The sequence below is a fragment of the Symphalangus syndactylus genome, chromosome X (assembly GCF_028878055.3).
Source record: "Symphalangus syndactylus isolate Jambi chromosome X, NHGRI_mSymSyn1-v2.1_pri, whole genome shotgun sequence".
In the NCBI taxonomy this organism is placed as follows: Eukaryota; Metazoa; Chordata; class Mammalia; order Primates; family Hylobatidae; genus Symphalangus; species Symphalangus syndactylus.
In genome coordinates, this window is record NC_072447.2 from 68,742,322 (window position 1) to 68,764,434 (window position 22,113).

The window sequence follows — 22,113 nt, forward strand, 5'->3', positions numbered from 1 at the left end:
TGATTTTCTTTAAAAGTAGTAAGAGTACTTTTAAAATATTACATTGATTTTAATGTTTTAGTGTTTTTCTAGTTTCTCATTGATGAAAATAGTCCAGTTTTATTTTGTTTAACTTAGAGCCTACTGTGTTTTGAAATTTGAAGTAAGAATACATGATGGTGATATTATTAATTTATTAGGGGGCTGCTAAAATGTATTTGTTGGAACAGTAAACTTGTCAATAAAAATGATTATGAAGTATTTTAGTCTTAAACACTGTTGACGGCTCCAAGATTTCCTACCTTCTCAAAATTCTCTGTTCCCTTGGCTTTTATTTAATGCTCTATTACCCTGGTTTTCTTCCATTATCTTTAACCATCCCATCCCTCTTTAAAAAAAATCTTTATCATAGTATTTTCTTCTTTCTGCCCCGTAAGTGTGTGTCATTCCCCAAAGCTCTGTTCTTGGTTCTTTTTAATTGTTCTTGTGATAATAGGGTAGGAAGACTAGGAGAGCTAGAGAGCCATATATGGAAGACATGAGACTAAAGACGGAAGCAGGAAGTGGGTGGTTAGATCATAAAATGTCTTGTAAGCCAAGTTAGATAGTAGGAACTGAGCGTAGAGAGAGTTTTAAACAGAAGAGCGATATTTTACAGGTCCCAGGGATTAGGGAAAATGTTAAAAAAAAAAAAAAAAAAAGAAAAGCAACATGAGCAGATTTATATTTTATTATTTTTAATTTTCAGTTTTAATTACAAAAGTAGTACTTGTGAAAAATTCAAACATTACAGACGTGTAAAAAGCCTCTTTTCTCCCTCACTCTCAGGCCTGCTTCCTAGGGACAACCACAATTAGTAGTTTTGAGGTTATCCTTCTGGCCCTTTCTTTTCTGGGTGTATACAATCGTGCATATGCAGAGAGACATGGTTTTTTTCTTTTAAAGAAGGATAAAAATCTGCATTTTGGAGAGAGATCACTCTATCTGTAATATGGAGGATAGATTGGAGGGAGGCAAGGCTAGAAACAGGTTGATAAGTTAGGAAACTATTTTAATAGATCAGGTGAGAGATGATGGGGGCTTGATTTGGGCTAGGGTGATGATAGTGGATATGGTGAGAAGCAAATGGATTTGAGACCTATTTAAGAGATAGAGTCAGCCGGGCTTTCTGGTAGATTTAGGGAGAATGATGAGGAAAAAAGTGGACTGAAGGATGAAACTGAGGTTTTGGCTTAGGCAACTGGTTGAATTCACTAAGATACAGAAGACTGAAAGAGGAATAGATTTTGTAGGAAGAAAGGGGAGATGATGAGTTACATATACTTGGATACATTGAGTTTGGGATACTTGTGGTTTATTCAAATGGAGATTTGTAATATATGTCAGAAAGGTAGGAGAGAAATCTGTCCTAGAGATACCTGTTTCTGAGTCGTCATTGTCCAAATGGCAAATAAAATATTAAGAGTAGACTAGCTTGCCTTGGGGAAGGTGGCCAAGGATGGAGTCCTGAAGAACTCCAACATTTAAGGGACAGAAAGAAGAATAGGAATTGTAAGGGAGGATCTGCCAGAGAAGTTGTAGGTATGATAATCAGAGACCAAGAGAAGAGAATTTTTTGAGAAGAGAGTAGTCAACAGTGTCATGCTGCAGAAAGTAAGACAAGGACTAAAAGGTCCACTGGATTTGATTATGGGGCCATTGGTCGCTTGATGAGAATAATTTCTATGATATGGGAGTAGAAACCTGATTTCTATCCCATATGCCCCACGTCTAAACAGTCACTGACTCCTGTCACTTCTTTTGTTATTGTCTTTCCCTTTCTCAGTAGCACTTCTTTCCATTTTTTTTTAGTACTAGACCGTATACATAGTCTTCAAATTAATAGCAGTTTGAGCACCTACTCTCTCGTAGACTCTGTTGGAAATACAAAGACATGTAAGATATGATTCCTTTTCCAAGGAGGGGGAAGTAAAGGGGAGAAGGGAAGTAGTTTGAGCACCTACTACGTGCCAGGCACTTTATGTATGATAATTCATTGAATCCTCATAGTAATCCTGTGAGGTCAGTGCTATGCCCTGCCCCCCCCTTTCTTTTTTAATAGAAGAGGAAACTAATACTCAGAGCTTAAGTGACTTGCCCAAGGTCACACAGACAGGTACAGCTGATATTTGAATGAAGATTTGTTCGATTCCAAAGCCTGTGCTTTTTAAAATAATGCTCTGCTGCTTGTGATGTAGTTTATAAGAAGATAAAATTGCACAAAAGTTAGATAGCAGTCAATTTAAGCAACAGCTTTGAGATAGTCATAGGAGAAATATCACTGTGTGATGATAATTCCTAGACTTTGATAAATTTTCAGGATAAAATCTTTCATTATTACTCCTTGGGGTTTTTAGTGCCTGGCAGAGAGTAGATGCTTAATAAGTGTTTGAATGAATTCAGAGGGAGAGATGACGGTAAGTAGGGGTAGCCAGGCAGGGCTTTTAGAGGAGGTGGGATTTAGGCTGGCTCTTAAAAGATGAATATATTTTGAAAGAAAGATGGGGAGGGCTTTCCAGGCAGATGAACAGAATAGGTGAAGAACAGAGGGGAGGGAAGTGTAACTCAGAGGTCGCAAACAGGCAGCCTATATCCTGGATAAGGCCTGTAGATGTGTTTTGTTTGGCCCATGTGATGTTTTCTAAAAATGGGAATTAGTTATCAACATATAAAAGTTTTCATAAAAATGTGGATTTGCCACTACTGCTAAAAAACTTAAAGATCTGGTAACCCAGAGCCCCCATTCCTGCATGGCAAATGAACCAGAGCTGAGTAACTGCTGCTCACTCTACTATCTCATTGGGTAGATGTTTACACTCCATATGTGGCCAACTTTGCTCATATACGGTTACTGGCCTGGCCCCTGTTAGCAAGTTTGCGACCCCTGGTGTAAAGTATTTTGGGGGTTGGGGAGGTAGTGGGGTTTGGGAGGACTGTGAATAAACCAAATTGGGCTGGAGTGAAAGGCTTTATTAATGTGGATCATTGGGGAATGTATAGGTAGATTGGAAGCCAAATTGTGAAGGACCTTGAATGCCTCCCCATAGGCATGGAGGAGCCATTGAAAGTGTTTTGAATGGGGAGTGACATGTTCAAAGTAGTGTTAAGAAGATGAGCCTGGCAGTAGCCTGTAGGATGAAGTAAAATTGAGTAAGGCTTTTTGGTGGGGAGGTCAGTTATGGAGCTATTGTAGTAGTGTAGACATGAGATGATAAGGGACTTCCTTAATGTTTGTGGTGAGTTATAAAATAAGGAATGGATTTGAGAGAGATTACAAAGGATTAGCAATGTACTGAATGTGGATAGAGGAGTCAAAAGTGGGAAAAAGTTAGGGTCATTAACTGGAAAGGAAATCAATAGCAGGAGTTCATTTGGTTATGTTTTATGTTTGGTTTTTGTTACTGTTTTTTTTAAATTTTTGTGTGTATGTGAGGTTGGTGGGGGCAAGTGGGACAGGGAAGACTGATTATATGGTATATAATTATATGGTTGAAATTTTAACAGTATTATAATTGGAGATTGTTTCTGCTCTAAGTATTAAACTACTAAAAAGTAAAATGACTTACATGAGAGCCAGTTCTGTAGCTCAGGGTAGTTTAGGTGCCTACCTTGCCACTAAACCGCACTACTCAGCTGAAAATCACCTTCTTGTTGTGGCTTTGAGCATTTCACTCCACTTTGGTCCTTCTAAATTTCGTGGGTTAGTGCTTTGCTTATTTTGAATTTCACTTCACCTGCTATAATTACTAGATTTGTCATATTTGTCTTCCAGTTGATGTAGAACATTCTCATGTTCGATTTCTGGGAAACCTGGTGTTGAACCTGTGGGATTGTGGTGGGTAAGTACCATCTGCTTACTTGTTTGTGAAGCTGATGTCAGTAATCATGGCATCTAGTATATCAGCATGGCGAGTACACCTAGAGTAACTATCATTTGTAATAGATTGTATAGAAATTACTTTAAAATTGACACTTGAGTCAATAAACATCTCTGACTTTTATGGAGTTGTGAAAACGCACTCTGTATATGACATGTTTAAATAGCACTAATCCAAGCTCCATCTAGGTATCTGTAGTTTGGGATAGATTATCCCCTTTTGTGGAGGAATAAATTAGGTTTCTGTCTCAGGCAGCCTGACACCAGTGCTGAGCTCTTAGCTGTCACACCATACTACTTTGTTCTTAGTTATAATATGTCAGTAATTTTCTCCAGGTAGTCTCAATACTGTAGATCAGACACTGAGCACACATTCTCTAGCTAAGTTACCTACTTTTTGGAAGAGTAGGAGTTAGCTCTTCCTCTTATGAGCAAAGTATTCACCACATATTCCATCACAAATGTACACACACTGTGGATGTATGCTGGCTATGGTGCATCTCTGTGCTGAAGGAGCAGTGTGCACTGCACAGTGGATAGGAGCATAGGTTTTGGAGTCAGATTGGGGTTTGTACCTCAGCTGTGTTAGCTGTGTTATCTTGGGTAAATCATTTAAACTCTCTGAGCCACAGTTTCTTCATCTGTACAGTAGTGAAGGCAATGGTACCAGCTCATAGGGTTGTTTTGATGATTTAGTAAGATAATTTATACAAAGTTGCATAGCAGAGTGCCTGACGAAATACATAGATATTGTTAGCTCAGTGTATCTCTGCTCTTAGCATAGAGCCAGCCATAGGGTGGGTGCTCAGTGAATATTTGTTGAAAGAATAATGCAATAGCTAAATACTCTTTAAGAAAATGACTCCATTCCTGCTAGCAGATGGATCACTTAACATCCTAGCACATATCTCCATACAAATCCTTCCTCATTATCATTGGTTCTAATTTTCTAATCTGTGTTAAGACATTAGTCCCAAGTCCCTTGCTTTTAGGCACTAAGATGTGATGATCTTCATTTTTACAGATAAGGCAACTGAAGTCCAGGGAGATTATGATTCTGCTGAGTTCACACAGCTAATTAATAGCAAAGTGCAGGACTAGAACCTGGGTTCCCGACTTTTTTCTCCTACTACCGGGTGCTACTGTTTTCTGCTGGCCAAGTGGTAATTGAGAACTTCCTGGAAAGCAGCACTTAGCCTAACGAGCAAAGAGCAACATTCTGTTAAAAAGTTACCATTGGAGTCATTTTAATATAGTTTAGAATATTTGACTATTGAGTTATTCATTCAGCAAATTTTCATTGAGTACATAACACTCTATTAGAAGCTGGGAAACAATGAAGAATAGTAACAGACGTGGAACTTGCTGCCTAGGGAAGTGAATGGTATTAATGAAAAACTCACAAACAAGTGTAATAACTTGTGGTAAATGTTAGAAGTAAGAGGAATGTATTAATATAAGAGCCTATGCTTAGTGGATTGACCTGTCAGGAGGCCATGGGTAGTTTCTGTGAGGAAATATTGATTGAACTTAAATCTAAAGAGACAAGCAGGAGTTAACTAGATGAGGCGGTGGGGGGTAGCATCTGAGACAGAGTGAACAGCATATGTAAAGGCCACATAGTGGATAAACCATGTGCCACTTGAGGAATTGAGAAAAAGTCAGTGTGTTTAGAACATAAGGAGAGGGGCAGAGAAATGGATCTGGTACAGGAGAATCAATGGGACCTGGTAAGAAACAGAAAAGGGGCTGCACCAAATGGTTGACATGCTTTGCAAACTTCTTTTGTTGGCTCAAGTTGTGGCTCAAGAGGTGAGAAGGTAAGGCCAGACTTATTTGTTATGATTTGCCCTTTAAATTGAAGCCTTAAGATTATCTTTCACATTGATCAAGCCAACAAAAATAGGTTATAAGGAGGAGTGATTGAATTGAGGATTTGCTTACTATATATATATATTTTGTCTATCAGGCAAGACACCTTCATGGAAAATTATTTCACTAGCCAACGGGACAACATCTTCCGAAATGTGGAGGTTCTGATTTATGTCTTTGATGTGGAGAGCCGCGAACTGGAAAAGGACATGCACTATTACCAATCATGCCTGGAGGCCATTCTGCAGAATTCTCCAGATGCCAAAATATTTTGCTTGGTACACAAAATGGATCTGGTACAGGAGGATCAACGGGACCTGGTAAGAAACAGAAAAAGTGCTGCACCAAATGCTTGACATGCTTTGCAAACTTACTTTGTAGAGGTATAGGTAAATTTATACCATTTTTTTCAGGAATAAAAAGTCAGCAGAAGTTTTCAAAGTAAAGTTTCATCATTTACTTTAACTAAACATTCTTTTAAACACATTTTCAATAAGGGAAAGATTTATTAGTAAATAATTTTCAGAATTAGGCAAGGAATCTGTCCAAGTGATCTCACTAAGCAGCATTTATTTATTTTTAAAATATATTTGCTGCCCCAGTTTTATTGTCCTTCAAAGCAGGGAGATAGTGTCAAGGTTAAGACCCACTAGGAGTGAGATGAAGAGAGGTTGCTGCTTTCATTAGATTGACTTAGGAAACTGGTATGTACCAGTTCAAGTGCCAACCACAGTGTGTTAGGCACTATGCCAGGTCCCTTGTAATTTCACTGATTTACTAGATTTCTCTTTTCTGACATGGGAGTTAGTACACACAAATGTAAACCAGAGAAGGCACAGTAGCGGTGATGTCACCAAGATAGTGGAGTAGGAGATAACCAGTCTTCATTCCCCTACAAAAAAACAAATATAGATAGCTATCCACAAACCAAAATAGCCCCGAGAAGGCTCAAAGGCCCATTATAGAAAGACATAGACTGTTCTAGTGTTTTGGTATTTATAGGTTAGCTTATAGGCTTGCAAAAACCATTTGAAGGGTTCCATATTTGACTCAGAAAACTGCTTTTGATTATTTAGTAGTCTTTTTAGCTCTTTCTCCCTCAACTTCTGTCATTAAGTATTAATTACTATTTAATACCTAATAATATGGTTTTACTTCAGCAGAAAATCATGTATGTAGCTTGGGTCTTGAGTTTGTGAGGTCCTTGTTATTGCTCTTGCTGTTTTATTCTCCTTTGCGTTAAAAATCACTTTATTTCCTAGCCAAAATTGCAGTAAAAAAACTTACAGCATTCCAATAAATGAGCTCCTTTAAACATTTAGAAGTGTTTTATTCACTTGTAATTTTGTGGTTTTTTAAGTATTTTTTATTTATTTTATTATTTCAGTAACTTTATGGTTGTATGTGGTTTTTGGTTACATGGATGAATTTTACTATGGTCACATCTGGGCTTCTAGTGCATTCAACACTTGAATAGTGTACATTATACCCAATAGGTAATTTTTCTTCCCTCAGCCCCCACAACCTCCCCGTTTCTGTGTCTCCAGTGTCCATTATACCACTCTGTATGCTTTTGTGTACCCATAGCTTAGCTCCTACTTACAAGTGAGAATGTGCAGTATTTGGTTTTCCATTCCTGAGTTATAAACAGGAGATAGTTTGACTTCCTTTTTTCAATTTGGATCCCCTTTATTTCTTTCTCTTGCCTGATTGCTCTGGCTAGGACTTCTAGTACTATGTTGAATAGAAGTGGTGAAAGTGGATATAATTGTCTTTTTCCAGTTCTTAGGGGGAATGCTTTAAACTTATCTCCATTCATTTTGATGTTGGCTGTGGGTTTCTCATAAAGGGCTCTTACTATTTTGAGGTATGTTTCTTCTGTGCCTAGTTTGTTGGAGGCTTTTTATCATAAAGGGATGCTGGGTTTTATTGAATGCTTTTTCTGCATCTATTAAGATGATCATATGGTTTTTGTTTCTAATTCTGTTTATATAGCGAATCACATTTATTGACTTGTGTATATTGAACCATGCTTGCATCCTTGGGATGAAGCCCACTTGATCTTGGTGAATGATCTCTTTGATATGCTGGTAGATTAGGTTTGCTAATATTTAGTTGAAGATTTTTGCATTTATGTTCATTGAGTGTATTGATTTGTAGCTTTCTTTTTTTGTTATGTCCTTTCATGGCTTTGGTGTTAGGATGACACTGGCTTTGTAGAATGAGTTAAGGAGGATTCCCTCATTCTCAATCTTTTGGGACAGTTTCAGTTGGATTGGCATCAGTTCTTTGAATGTCTCATAGAACTTGGCTATGAATCTGTCTCGTCCTGGGTTTTTTTTTTTTTTGGTTGGGAAATTTTGGTTTTTTTTTTTTTTTTTTTTGAGATGGAGTCTCGCTCTGTCGCCCAGGCTGGAGTGCAAGTGGCACGGTCTCGGCTCACTGCAAGCTCTGCCTCCCAGGTTCACGCCATTCTCCTGCCTCAGCCTCCCGAGTAGCTGGGACCACAGGTGCCTGCCACCATGCCCAGCTAATTTTTTGTATTTTTAGGAGAGACGGGGTTTCACCACGTTAGCCAGGATGGTCTCAATCTCCTGACCTCGTGATCCGCCTGCCTCGGCCTCCCAAAGTGCTGGGATTACAGGCTTGAGCCACCGTGCCTGGCCGGGTTTTTTTTTTTATTATTATTATTACTGATTACGTCTCAGTAATTGTTAGTGCTCTGTTCAGGATTTCTATCTTTTTTCCTGATTCAAGCTTGTGTGGTTGTATATTTCCAAGAATTTATCCATTTCCTTTAGATTTTGTACTTTGAGTGCATAGAAGTGTTCATAGTAGTCTCAGTCATCCTTTGTATTTCTGTGTTATCAGTATGATGTTTCCATTTTCATTTCTGATAGAGCTTATTTGAATCTTCTTTTCTTGCTTTATCTAGCTAGTGGTTTATTAATTTAGTTTATCTTTTCAAAGAGCCAACTTTTTGTTTCATTGACCATTGTATTTTTTTAATTTATTTTCAATTTTCTTGAGTTCTACTCTAATCTTTGTTATTTCTTATTTCTTTTCTTCTGCTAGCTTTGGGTTTGGCTTGTTCTTGTTTCTCCAGTTCCTTGAGGTGTGATGTTAGGTTGTAAATTTGTGATCTTTTTGTCCTTTTGATGTAGGCATTTAGTGCAATAAACTTTGATCTTACCACTGCTTTTGCTATATCCCAGAGATTTTGATAACTTGTGTCAGTATTTTCATTTCAAAAAATTTTATAATTTCCATCTTGATTTTATTTTTGACCCAAAGATCATTGAAGAATAGACTATTTAATTTCCATATATGTGTATGGTTTTGAGAATTCCTCTTGGAATTGATTTCTGGTTTTATTCTGCTTTGGGCTGATTCAATACTTGATATGATTTTGATTTTTTAAAATTTATTAAGACTTGTTTTGTGGCCTGGCATATGGTCTATCTTGAAAAAGTTCCACGTGCTGACAATAAGAATGTATATTCTGCAGTTTTTGGGTAGAATGTTCTGTAAATGTCTGTTAAATCCACTTGTTCTAGAGTCCAGTTTAAGTCCAGTGTTTGTTTGTTGACTTTCTGCCACAATGATCTATCCAGTGCTGTCCATGGGGTGTTGTAGTCCTCCACTATAATTGTATTGCTTTCTGTCTCTTTTTCTTAGCTCTAGTAGTTTCTGTTTTTATGAATCTGAGAGCTCTGGAGTTAGGCATGCATATATTTTAGGTTGTTATATCTTCTTGTTGAATTGATTTCTTTATCATTATATAATGACATTTTTTGTCTTTTTTACTGTTGTTGATTTAAAGTCTGTTTTATTTAGATAAATATTATTTAGATATTAGAAATATCTAATATTATCTAATAATATTATTATTTTCTAAATGCATATATAAATAGTTATTCCTGAGGCAGGCGGATCACGAGGTCAGGAGATCGAGACCACGGTGAAACCCCGTCTCTACTAAAAATACAAAAAATTAGCCGGGCGTGGTGGCGGGTGCCTGTAGTCCCAGCTACTCGGAGAGGCTGAGGCAGGAGAATGGCGTGAACCCGGGAGGCGGAGCTTGCAGTGAGCCGAGATTGCGCCACTGCACTCCAGCCTGGGCGACAGAGCAAGACTCCGTCTCAAAAAAAAAAAAGAATAGTTATTCCCACTCGCTTTTGGTTTCCATTAACATGGAATATTTTTCCTACCCAGGATGTACCTTAAGTCTATAAGAATCTTTACAAGTTAACTGGGTCTCTTGAAGACGGCAGATATTTGGTTTGTGTTTTTTTCCATTCTATCCATCTATTATGTTTTAAGTGGCATATTTAGACCATTTACATTCAATGTTAATATTGACATGTGATGTACTGTTGCAGTCATCGTGCTGCTACCTAGTTGCTTGGTTTTCTTCAATGTGTTACAGTTTTATAAGTCCTGTGAATTTTTTGCCTTCAAGTGTTTTTATACTGGTGCATATGACCTTTCATTTAGATATTTAGAACTCCTTTTGCATTTCTTATAGGTCTGATTCTGGGAGACAAATTCCATCAGCATTTGCTTGTCTGGGAGAGACTTCATTTCTCTTTCATGTATGAAATTTAGTTTTGATAGATACAGAATTCTTGGCTGACAGTTATTCCGTTTGAGGAGACTAAAGATAGGACTCAATCCCTTTTGGCTTGTAAGGTTTCTGCTGAGAATTCTGCTGTTAGTCTGATGGGTTTTCCTTTATAAGTTATCCAATGCTTTTGTCTCACTCTTCTTAGAATTCTTTCCTTCATGTTGACTTTAGATAGCCTGATGACTTGGTAATGTCTTTTTTATAATGAATCTTCTAGGAGTTCTTTGAGCTTCTTGTATTTGGATGTCTAAATTTCTAGCAAGACCAGGAAAGTTTTCCTCAAATATTTCCTCAAATGGGTTTTCCAAGCTTTTTGCTTTTTCTTCTCCCTCAGGAACACCTGTGATTCTTAGATTTGGATGTTTTATACCTAAGCCCATATTTACTGGAGACTTTGTTCATTTCTTTTAATTCCTTTTTTAAAATTTTTATCTGATTGTGTTAATTTGAAAGCCTTGTCTTCAAGCTCTGAAATTCTTCTTCTACTTGGTCCAGTTATTTCTTTATGTTGGTTTCTAACTTTCTTTTGGATATCATTTAGCAACCTAATAATTAACATTTTGAATTCTTTATCTGATATTTCAAAGATTTCATTTTGGTTTGGATCCATCACTGGAGAGTTAGTGTGATCTTTTTGGGGGTGTTGTAGAACTGTTTTTGCATGTTGCCAGAATCATTTTTCTGGTTCCTTCTCATCTGGGTAGACAATTTCTTCTTATTATTTTTGAATTTATTTCTGATTTTACTGGGTTTTTAAATGTTTTTCTCCCCTTGAGGATGTGACTTTAATGTGTGTAGTGTATGGTCACCTAGCTTTGGCTCTGGGTGCTTTCAGTGGCAAAGACTGTGTATGAGCTCTTTGGTTTTAGAGAATCTTTGTGCAATGGCTTTCTTAGCTGCTGGTTGTAGTAGCAGTGTGCTGGGTGTCTGAGAAGGCTCACTGTCTCCCATGGGCCAGAATGGCAGAGGTCTCATGAAGCTTATCTCATTTCCCCGTGGTGTACATTTTGTTATTTTTGTGAAAAATATACTGGGGAAAAAAATAACAAAGTGCATACCACTGGGGAATGAGATAACCTTCATGAGACCTCTGCCATTGAATAGTTCAGCCTTCATGCTAGTACAGGCACCCACAGGTAAAAACCAGCTGCAGCTGAAGCAGGTGGGTATATGCAGTACCCCATTTGTGGGCAGAAGGCCCAGCCTTGACTGAGCTGGCTGGGGGAGCTCTCAGTGAAATGTACTGAGGTCTTTACAGGGGGACAGAAGGGAGCCATCTCAGCTCCTCTACCAGGCCAGCAGGAAAGCCATCTGCTTCCCCATCATGCCCTTGTCCCAGTGTTCTGGATATTCAGATCAGACAAGCACCTCTGTTCATCTGCAGGAATGCTGACATTCCATGTAAAGAGGGGTTGTGACTTTACTTCTTGTGCAAGCCTGAACCCAGAGGGCACTCCTCTTGTGGAGATGTAGTCACCCTGAAGTGCTCTAGAAAGACTGTCTATAGGCACACTCATGCCGAGTTCCTGGAAGAGAAGCCCCAGCTGTATCTGCAAGTGATGGGCAAGGGGGAGAAGTTTCCTTCTCTGGGTCCCTTCATGAGCACTGGAGCTGCCTGACTGCTGGGGTAGAACTGCAGTTTTTCACCACTGAGCATGGCCTTGCACCTGTGCCTCTGCTGAAGGAAACTTCCCACAAGTGGAAACTTCTGGGACTCAAGGCCTGCAGTCTGGTTTCTTTTGTCCCACAGGGTGCTCCCTTGATGTGGTGCACTCCCTGTTCCCATAGGTGTGGCAGTCCTTCAGGGCCAGACTACTGCAAATCCTGCTGCCCATCTGGTCTAGCCACCTTGTGAGGCTTCCACACTCTAAGCTGGTGCTGGGGGAATATGTGCAAGGCATCCGGTGATGTGAAGACAGAAGGATTGAAGGTCCCTGAGCAAAACAAAGTCTCACAATGGGTGCACATCCAGCATGGCACCCACTGCTATAGCTCAGGTCCAGGGGGAAAGTGTGAAGGGACCTTGTGCGAGCAAGGTAATGCCCTTGAGGAGTCCCTAAATCACAACCCACTCTGGTACTTGTGCTCATGAGTGCAAAGAAGTCCTCTTTGAGCTTGGATACCAGCAGTCTGCTGCAAGGGCCAGAGAGGCCAAGAGCACTCCCACCTCCTCTGTCTGCAGATTACTAAGTCTCTGAGGGTTTGATCTCTGCCAGCTTCTTGTTACTTTCTTTTTTCTTTTTGGTGTGTCACAGATTCTTCCACTGAACTCTCTGATAAGCTCCAGCACCCTCCGCTTAACATTCCATTTGGGCTATGATTATTCACCTGTAATTTTGGTTCTTCCTTCTGAGGAGAATTGGTCACTGATGCTTCTTATCAGCCAAGTGGAGAAGCTCTCTGATGCCAAAGGCTGTGGACAGGTCTGCAGGATGTGCAGTGGCTTAGGCTCTGCTCTGAGCTTCAGAGGGTGACAATGTTGGGTAGATCTGGACCAAGCTGCCCTGCCTTCTGGTCTCCCAGCAGGTGTAAGCACAAGCTATGATAAGGGTAGCATGGGAGTGACATAGACTCTGAAAGATTTCCCTGGCTAAAAATAGCCTTAGTGTGATGGCTTTGTCAAGTCCCAGCTATAGTAGTAATGTACTGGGCACATGAATAGGCTCAAGACTTCCTGATTAGCTGGGATGGTGTGGGTAAATGATGTTAGGTGAGGTCATGCAGAAGTTTTCTCCTTCTCAAGTGGTGTGTTATTGTGTCAGCAGATGTAATGGGCTACACCAGTTGGCCTCTAGCCAGGAGGTGGCGTTTGTAGGAGAGAGCCAGTTGTGATGATGGCCATGGGATTTGTGCCTGGCTTATGATACCCAGGGGAAGAACTTGTGTCTCAGGCGATGGGTAAGGCCATGGAACTCCCAAAAGTCCCTGTCTGTTGTGTTATGCTACCAGGGCAGGTGGTGGGGCAAAACCAGGTTTGGGCTGGGTCAAACAGATTTGCACTCTGGCTTCCCATGTGTAAGCACAAGCAGTGGTCCCAATGGGGCTTGGAGGGCAGTTCCCTGGCCACTAGGGTAATGTTCCAGGGAGAAGCACAACTGACTCTGCTGCACAAAAGAATCCACATTGGGAGAAGGAGTAGCAGGTGTCAGTGAGACCCACCCAACTCCCACACTCTTGACAAGGTGGGCATCACATCCACAGTCTTCTGTTGGCAGCAGCTAGCTGGATCCCAGGCAGTCTATGTTAAGAATGCAAAACTGCCCCAGGCCATAAGCCTTCCTGCTGCCTGAGACAGAAACTATGCCTTTCAGGCCTCACCTCTCCCTGTTTGTTCACGAAGCTGGGGCACTTTGCTACTGCTCCTGTGGCAAGAGCGTACTTCCCACTCGCCCCTCAGTTCTGGCCGAGGGAGTTTGTCCCCACTCGAGAGATTAGACTGCAGATCTCAGTTGGGAGCTTCTCCCATCCTGTGACCACTGCCTGAGTTAGCTGTGAGGTTCCTCTATCAGGAATGGTTTCCTTCTGTCCCCACTGGGGTTTCAGGGTACATGCAAAGTACTTCTCAATACCGCTCTTTTTCGTATACTTCCCACTGCTCACCAAATCAACTCCAGTGCTGGGTAGGGTTAAGGTGCTCCCCTGTGGCCTGGCTTGCTCAGCTTCTCAGTGGGAATGTGTATCAAGGAGACATTCTCTCCCCCTTTCATGCTCTGGAGACTCACAGTGGTCTGCCTGGCTCATGGTGTAGGTTGCTGCCCACCGCTTCTTTCAAAGTGTCTGAAGCTTCTTTCAGTTTTTCTGTTGAGTTCCTGTGTTCCTTCTTGGATAAAAATTTACACTGTGAATGTCTACACATCACTCTGCTATTTCCAAGCAGGTGAGGCCCGCTAACAAAGCCTTCAGTCTACCATCTTGGAAAAAAAATCACTTTTGATTAATCATCTTATTATTTTCTAAATGCATATATAAAGATTTCCAAAGATAGATTAATATTCTTCGAGATACTTTAAGCTTAGTTAAGAAAAGTATATTCTTTATTTTATTAAAAATGTAGGCTTAGAAGTTTTAAGGTAAAATGGTTAGTGTACTTCCCTAAATATCCATTTCGGCTAAGATTGGTGCAAAAATAATTATGATTTTGCTGGGTGCGGTGGCTCATGCCTGTAATCCCAACACTTTGGGAGGCTGAGGCAGGCGGATCACAAGGTCAGGAGATCGAGACCATCCTGACTAATACGGTGAAACCCCATCTCTACTAAAAATACAAAAAATTAGCTGGGCACGGTGGCGGGCGCCCGTAGTCCCAGCTACTCAGGAGGCTGAGGCAGGAGAATGGCGTGAACCTGGGAGGCGGAGCTTGCAGTGAGCCCAGATAGTGCCACTGCAGTCTGGCCTGGGTGAAAGAGCAAGACTCCATCTCAAAAAATAATAATAATAATTGTGATTTTGAACCATGAATTTTAAATCATTATGATTAGGCTCAAACACATCTTTCTGAATGAAAATAGGAACCATTACAGTCAACACATTTTTGCCAACAAGAAACAAATTTGTTTATTCCTGTAGCACAAAAATCCGTGCTTCGGGATTCGACAAACTCTTGGAAAGAATTTTCTGCATCCTGCTGGCTGTGGAAGTATTTTCCCTGCAAAAGGTTGTTGAGATGCTTGAAGTCATAGTTGGTTGGCAAGAGGTAAGGTGAATATGGTGGATGAGGCAAAACTTCATAGCCCAATTTCTTCTACTTTTGAAGTGTTGGTTGTGCAATGTGCGGTCGGGTGTTGTCATGGAGAATTGGGCCCTTTCTGTGACCAGTGCTGGCTGCAGGCGTTGCAGTTTTTGGTGCATCTCGTTGATTTGCTGAGCATATTTATCATATGTAATGGTTCCCCCGGGATTCAGAAAGCTGTAGTGGATCAGACCGGCAGCAGACCAACAAACAGTGACTATGACTTTTTTTGTGCAAGTTTGGCTTTGGGAAGTACTTTGGAGCTTCTTCTTAGTCCATCCACTGAGCCAATTGTCACCAGTTGTTGTATAAAATCCACTTTTCAGTGCACATCCCAATCCAATTGAGAGATCATTTGTTGTTGCATAGGATAAGAGAAGACAACACTTCAAAATAATGAATCTTTTTTTTTTTTTTTTGCTCAGCTCATGAGCAAACCTTTTGAGCTTTTTCACCTTTCCAATTTGCTTCAAATGCTGAACAACCGTAGAATGGTCGACGTTGATTTCTTTGGCAACTTCTCGTGTAGTTGTAAGAGGATCAGCTTTGATGATTGCTCTTAATTGATCCTTGTCAGCTTCTGATGGCTAGCCCCTATGCTCTACATCTTCAAGGCTTGTGTCTCCTTTGCAAAACATCTTGAACCACCACTGCACCATACATTCGTTAGCAGTTCCTGAGCCAAATGCGTTGTTGATGTTGTGAGTTGTCTCCGCTGCTTTACGACCCGTTTTGAATTCGAATAAGAAAATCGCTCAAATTTGCTTTTTGTCTAACATCATTTCCATAGTCTAAAATAAATATAAAATAAACAGCAAGTAATAAGTCATTAGCAAAAAAGCATAAAGCGAGAAATGGACATTAAAATGATGTCTAACATAACCACATTTACTTAAGAATGTATTCCAATGTCAAATGGCAAATTTCAACAATACAAAAACCGCACCTAGTTATTTTCTATCTGTGTATCTTAGGGTTCTCCAGGGAAACAGAACTAACTAATCATGTGTGTGTGTATGTGCGCGTGCATAGAAAGACAGGAAGAGACACACACACGCAGAGAGAGGGATATTTATTTTAAGGCCTCCAACTGATTAAATAAGGCCCACTTACATTATAGAGGGTAATCTTTACCCAAAGTCTCCTGGTTTAAATGTTAATCTCATCTGAAAAATCTCATCTGGACTGCTCTTTGACTAAATGTCAGGATACTGTGGCCTAGTCAAGTTAACACATAAAACTAAATATTACAGTCACACCCCTTGTCAACTTGACACTCATACACATCTACTGAAACCATACCTAATCTTCAAATAAAAACAATAACAAGGCCATACTTCCATTTAACACGATGCAGTAATCCTGCATACAACCAAAAATGCAATAATCATTTTCCCAGAAGAGGATGTAAAGTTATTGACCAATGTTTACTCTTCTTTTACATTATAATGTAAAATTAACAATACTTAAATATTATGATATATCATACGATATGTTCATGATAAGGGATTAAAAGGGAAAAACAGACATTTACTTTATATACATATATACATATTCATAACAAAATCAAACTCATGACAATTGCAATTCTTATTTGATTTTTAGCTGGTCTTTATAACTGCCTTATTCAGTTCCAGATTACCTTTGCCCACAGCAATCATCTCAGCTTGTTGTATTCTCTGGTGGGGTGACCCAAAGACCATTAGTGGACCTTCCTGAATTGGGCATTATCATTTTCCATTGAGTTTAATCACAGAGCATGGTATTACTAAGAGATATCCTAAGAGCTCTCCTATATTCCAGAAATACTCTTCTTCCTCATCTCTATTTTGGAGAAGCAATCCAGTTTCCCCATGGTAGTCAGGATCAGTCAGTCCAGTCAGCATAGTAACTTCCTTCTTTGCCTGTTGATTCAGAGGCTTGAGGGACCCAAGGTGGCTGGTTGGCAGTCTTAACTTCCAGTTCAGTGGAATCACTATGTCTCCTGGTAGACACATTTCTGCCTTTGGAACTGAGACCTCTAGGCCAGCAGAGCATAAGGTCACAGGGGCAAGAAACAAAAATTTTGCTAGTGGGTCACTGGAGTGAGTGGTGGCACTCCAGTTTCCACCCCATGAATCCTCACTATAAAATTAAAAGCACCATTTACTGGAAGCTGATTCAGAGCACATACAGCCTCCTAGAGAACCTTGCCTAGCTCTGCAAAGTGTTGCAACATAGTTGGCACTGTAAATGAGTCTTCAAAAGGCCATTCTGACCAGGTACGATGGCTCAGGCTTGTAGTTCTATCTCCTTGGGGGAGGGTAAGGCAAGAGGGTTGCCTAGCCTTGTTGAAATCCAGCCTAGGAACATAGCGAGATGCATCTCTAATTAAAACAAAACAAAAGGCCATTCTGCCATTCTGTCAATCCAGCTGCTTTAGGATGGTGGAGAACATGGTAAGACCAGTGAATTTCATGAGGTTGAGCCCATTGCCTCACTTTATTTGCTGTGAAGTGAGTTCCTTGATCAGAAGCAATGCTGTGTACAATACTGTGATGGTGGATGAGGCATTCTGTAAATCCACATACGGTAGTTTTGGCAGAAGAAATGGATGCAGGGAAGGCAAATCCATATCCAGAATGTGTAATTCAGTAATCATGTCCCTTCCATGATGGAAGCAGATGAGTGTAATCAACCTGCCACCAGGTACTTAGCTGATCACCTTGGGGGATAGTGCCATATCAGGGACTCAGTGTTGGTCTCTGTTGCTAACAGATTGAACACTCTGTCATGGCTGTAGTCAGATCAGCCTTGGTGAGTGGAAGTCCATGATGCTGAGCCCATACATAACAACCCTGCCACCATGGCCACTTTATTCATGAGCTCACTGGGCAGTTACCTGCATGGTTGGAGAAAGAGGCTGAACAGGTTGTCTTATCTACTTGGTTATTAAAATCCTCTTCTGCTGAAGTCATTCTTTGGTGGCATTCATATGAGACACAAATATCCTCACATTTTTCACCCATTCAGAAAGATCTGTTTATATACCTCTTCCACAGACCTTTTTGTCACCAATTTTCCAGTCATGTTCCTTCCAAGTCCCTGACCATCCAGCAAACCAGTGGCCATAGCTCATGAATTGATAACTAATTGTACATCTAGCCATTTCTTCTTCCTAGCAAAGTGAACAACCAGGTGGTCAAAGTTCTGCCCATTGGGGGGATTTCCCTTTACCACTTTCTTTCAGGACTGTCTCATAAAGGGGCTGTAGTATTGCAGTTGTCCACTTCCAAATGGCACCTGCATATCATGCAGAACTATCTGTAAACCAGTCCTGAGTTTTCTTTCTCTGTCAGCTGATTGTGGGGAACTCCCCATAAGGCCATAGTTGCAGGCTGGAGAAGAGAGGGTAGTATAGGCCGGACATGGTGGCTCATGCCTGTAATCCCAGCTCTTTGGGAGGCCGAGGAGGGCAAATCACTTGAGGTCAGAAATTCAAGACCAGCTTGGCCAACATGGCAAAACCCCATCTCTACTAAAAATACATTAATTAGCCAGGTGTGGTGGTGGGCGCCATGTACCTGTAGTCTGAGCTACTCAGGAGGCTGAGGCACAAGAATTGCTTGAACCCGGGAGGTGGAAGTTGCAGTGAGCTGAGACTGTGCCACTGCACTCCAGCTTGGGTGACAGAGTGAGTCAAAAAAAAAAAAAAAAAAAAAGAGAGTAGTATAGCAGGAATGAAGACTGTGGCCATGTTCCTTACTTGTTCATCCAAGGCCTACTTGAGCCTGATCTCATATATACCACTTTAATTTGGTGATGGAGTCCTACTGTGTATGCACAACTTTATGGCTTGGTAGGTCAAATAATACCCAGTTCATGATGGGTAGCTCAGGTCTCATGGTTACTTAGTGGCCCATGATTAAGTGTTCAGTCTATACTAAAACCTAATAGCAAACCAAGAACTGTTTCCCAAAAGGGATATAGTTATCTGTGAACAACAGCTGGGCTTTGCTTCAATATGCTGAAGGCATGTGCTGCAGTTCACATATGGGGGCTTGCCAGTGACTCCAAATGGCATCCCTGTCTGCCATTGACACTTCAAGCACCATTGGATATGCTGGATCATATGACCCAAGTGGAAAGCAGCTTGAGTAGCAGCCTGGACCTTCTGTTCCGGGACCTACTCAAAACTGTCAGGTTTTTGGGTCACTTGGTAAATGGGCCAGAGTAACACAGCTAAATGAAGACTGTGTTGCCTCCAAAATTCAGAGGCTTACTAGATGTTGTGCCTCTTTCTGGGTTGTAGGAGGGGCCAGATGCAGCAACTTATCCTTCACCTTAGAAGGGGTATCTCTCCATACCACTGCACCCCTCAAAATTTCACTGAGGTAGCAGGCCCCTGAATTTTTGTCAGATTTCCCATCCTCTGACATGCAGCTATCTTACCAGTAAGTCTAATGTAGTTGTTGCTTCTCGCTCATTAGGTCCAATCAGCATAATGTCATCAATGTAATGGACTTGCCTAATATCTTGTAAAAGGGTGGTCAAGATTCTTGTGAAGGTGGTCAAGATTCTTGTGAAGCAAATTATGACATAAGACTAGAGAGCTGATATACCCCTGCAGCAGGACAGTGAAGTGTGTTGCTGGCCTTGCCCACTGAAAGCAAACAACTTACAGTGTACTTATGGTGGGCCTTAATAAAGACAGGTATGGAGAAAAGAGCATTTGTTAGAAAACTAGCTGCATACAGGTACCAGGGGATATGTTAATTTGCTCAAGCAATGAAACCACATTTGGCACAGCAGCTACAATTGTAGTCACCATCTAGTTGAGTTTATGACAGTCCACTGTCCAGGAGCCATCTTTCTTCTACACAGGCTGAATAGGAGATTTGAAGGAGGATATGGTGGTAATCACCAACTCTGCATCTTTCAAGTCTGATGGTGGCACTAACCTCTGCAGTCCCTCCAGGAATATGCAATATTGCTTTTGGTTACCATTTTCCTAGGTAGAGGTCATTCTAATGGGTTCCACCTGGCTTTTCCACCACAACAGCCTGCACTCCACAGGTCAAGAGACCAGTGAGGGATTCTGGCAGTTGTTGAGCATGTCTGTTTCAATTTTGTACTCTGGAACGGGGAAAATAACCCACAAGAAGGTTGCAAGGACCCACTGGGCCTACATGAGACAGACCTGAGCTAAAACTCCATTGATTACTTAACCTTTATAAGGCCCGACTTTGACTGGTGGACCACAGTTACATTTTAGGTCTCCCTGGACTTAGGGTCAATTCAGAGCTAATGCTCAGTAGTAGATTATTTCCTTTTCCCTAATGCACAGTCACCCTGCTAAAAGGCCACATAGGTCCATTTGGAGGAGGCTGGGAGGAAGATTAACAGTATAAATACTTGGCAGTGTCTTTCCTCAAGGGGACCCAGGCTCCCCTTCATTCAAGGAGTCTGGGTTTGTAAACTGGTACAAGTCTGGGTATTGATTGAGAAGCCGTGACTCTCCTATTTAATAATTCAAATTAAATTTTTTATCACTTGACCTAGAATTCTTCCACGTATACAGATCAAGTAAAAAATAAGTAGACTTCCCATCCATTTCACTTCTAGGAACATCATGATAACTAGCCAACACCATAGGTCTCTACGAGTCAGACTATTCTGATTAATGCTTTGACTCTGCTTCAATTATGGTACTATGACCACCTTGTCTTTGGTGATTAAGTGCCCCCACTTGGTTCCTGCCATTCTAGGATCCAACTACTCCCGTCGCATTTAGTTTTCCCAATTCAGTGGCAGCAGTTCCCACTGAAAGTTCTAGCCTACAGAGAACAATGATCACATAACTGGGGAAAGAAGCTGGGGCTGCCCTTACAAATTTATTTTTCATAGTCATGATGAAAGAAAGGTGTGTCTTCTGGAACCTCGCAGTTTTGGTGAGTAGGCCTTAAATGAATCTGTTAATACTTGAACATTACAATGTCCCTAAAGCCTCTTTTTCTATGGATCTCTTCTTCTAGAGTATACCAAGGCAGTTCTGGCATTTCAACTTCATGTCATTTAGGCCACCTTTTGGTCCATGTTTCATCCAACCGTCCAAACAAACTGTTAAAGCTCTTTCTTACCCCATGGGCTGCAACATTAAGTGTGGAACCTCTGCTTAATGAGCTCCTATTGGTAAATTTAGCCTGATCCAACTTTATATTTTTTCCACTATTATCCTATACCTTTAATATCTATTCCCATACATATTTCCTTGTTGTTTGTCTGTAAATTGGAGAAATTATGTAGTTCTTTGGAGTATAGCATAATTCCTCATGGGTCATACTTCACACCTCACCTTTAGGAGCCTGCTGAGACTTGAACTAGTTATAGGTCTGGAAGCAAAGAGGGTTAGTGGGGGGTGAATCAGGAGTGTCTTGCATGGCAGATACCTCAGAGGAGACCATTGCAGTTTTCTCAGGCCAAATAGAGTTAATCTCAGATATAGATGGAGTGGCTGCTTCTACTGGCAAAGAAGACTGAGAATTTAAGGGTTCAATTTTGCCAGCTCCATCAGGATCTTCCCAAATAACCTCCATTCCAAATTTTAGAATCCTACTTCTTCTTGGTCAATGCCCTCACTTTATTAGCAGATGCCTGTGTGGTTGTGAATTCAGTTCGCATTGTAATTCATCCACTTAAAGGATGAGATTCCGAATTTGGTTTTCGTCAGTCTCAGCTCTGCAGCTATAGGGGGTAAGAGTCTTCTTTCAGGGCAGTCATAGAAACTTTCTGGTCATTTATAAAGTACTTATACTGATAATTCAGATCTCTGAGCTCATCCTTTCTCTGCTTTGTTCAGCACAATTAGGATCAGCCGGCCAATCTCATATTTGTTATTTTGACAAAAATGTTCGAAATTATGTATGTGGTCACCTGGAACCTTGCCTCTTAAAAGTATTTTATTAGGAATATCCAGTGGTGGTATTTTGTGTATCTCTGCTGCCACATCAC

General features: G+C 40.7%; 1 protein-coding gene across 4 annotated transcripts in view; it reads left to right on the forward strand.

Annotated features, from left to right (window-relative positions):
• Positions 1-22,113, forward strand: part of RRAGB (Ras related GTP binding B) — a 38,615-nt gene that overhangs the window by 7,725 nt on the left and 8,777 nt on the right. For 2 of the 4 annotated variants that reach the window (XM_055269453.2, XM_055269451.2), the window contains exons 4-6: positions 1,831-1,914; positions 3,791-3,857; positions 5,865-6,087. In XM_055269453.2, coding sequence (XP_055125428.1) covers positions 1,831-1,914; positions 3,791-3,857; positions 5,865-6,087 — 374 coding nt within the window. The remainder of the gene's footprint in view (positions 1-1,830; positions 1,915-3,790; positions 3,858-5,864; positions 6,088-22,113) is intronic. The other 2 variants (XM_063634334.1, XM_055269452.2) reach the window with 1 other exon arrangement.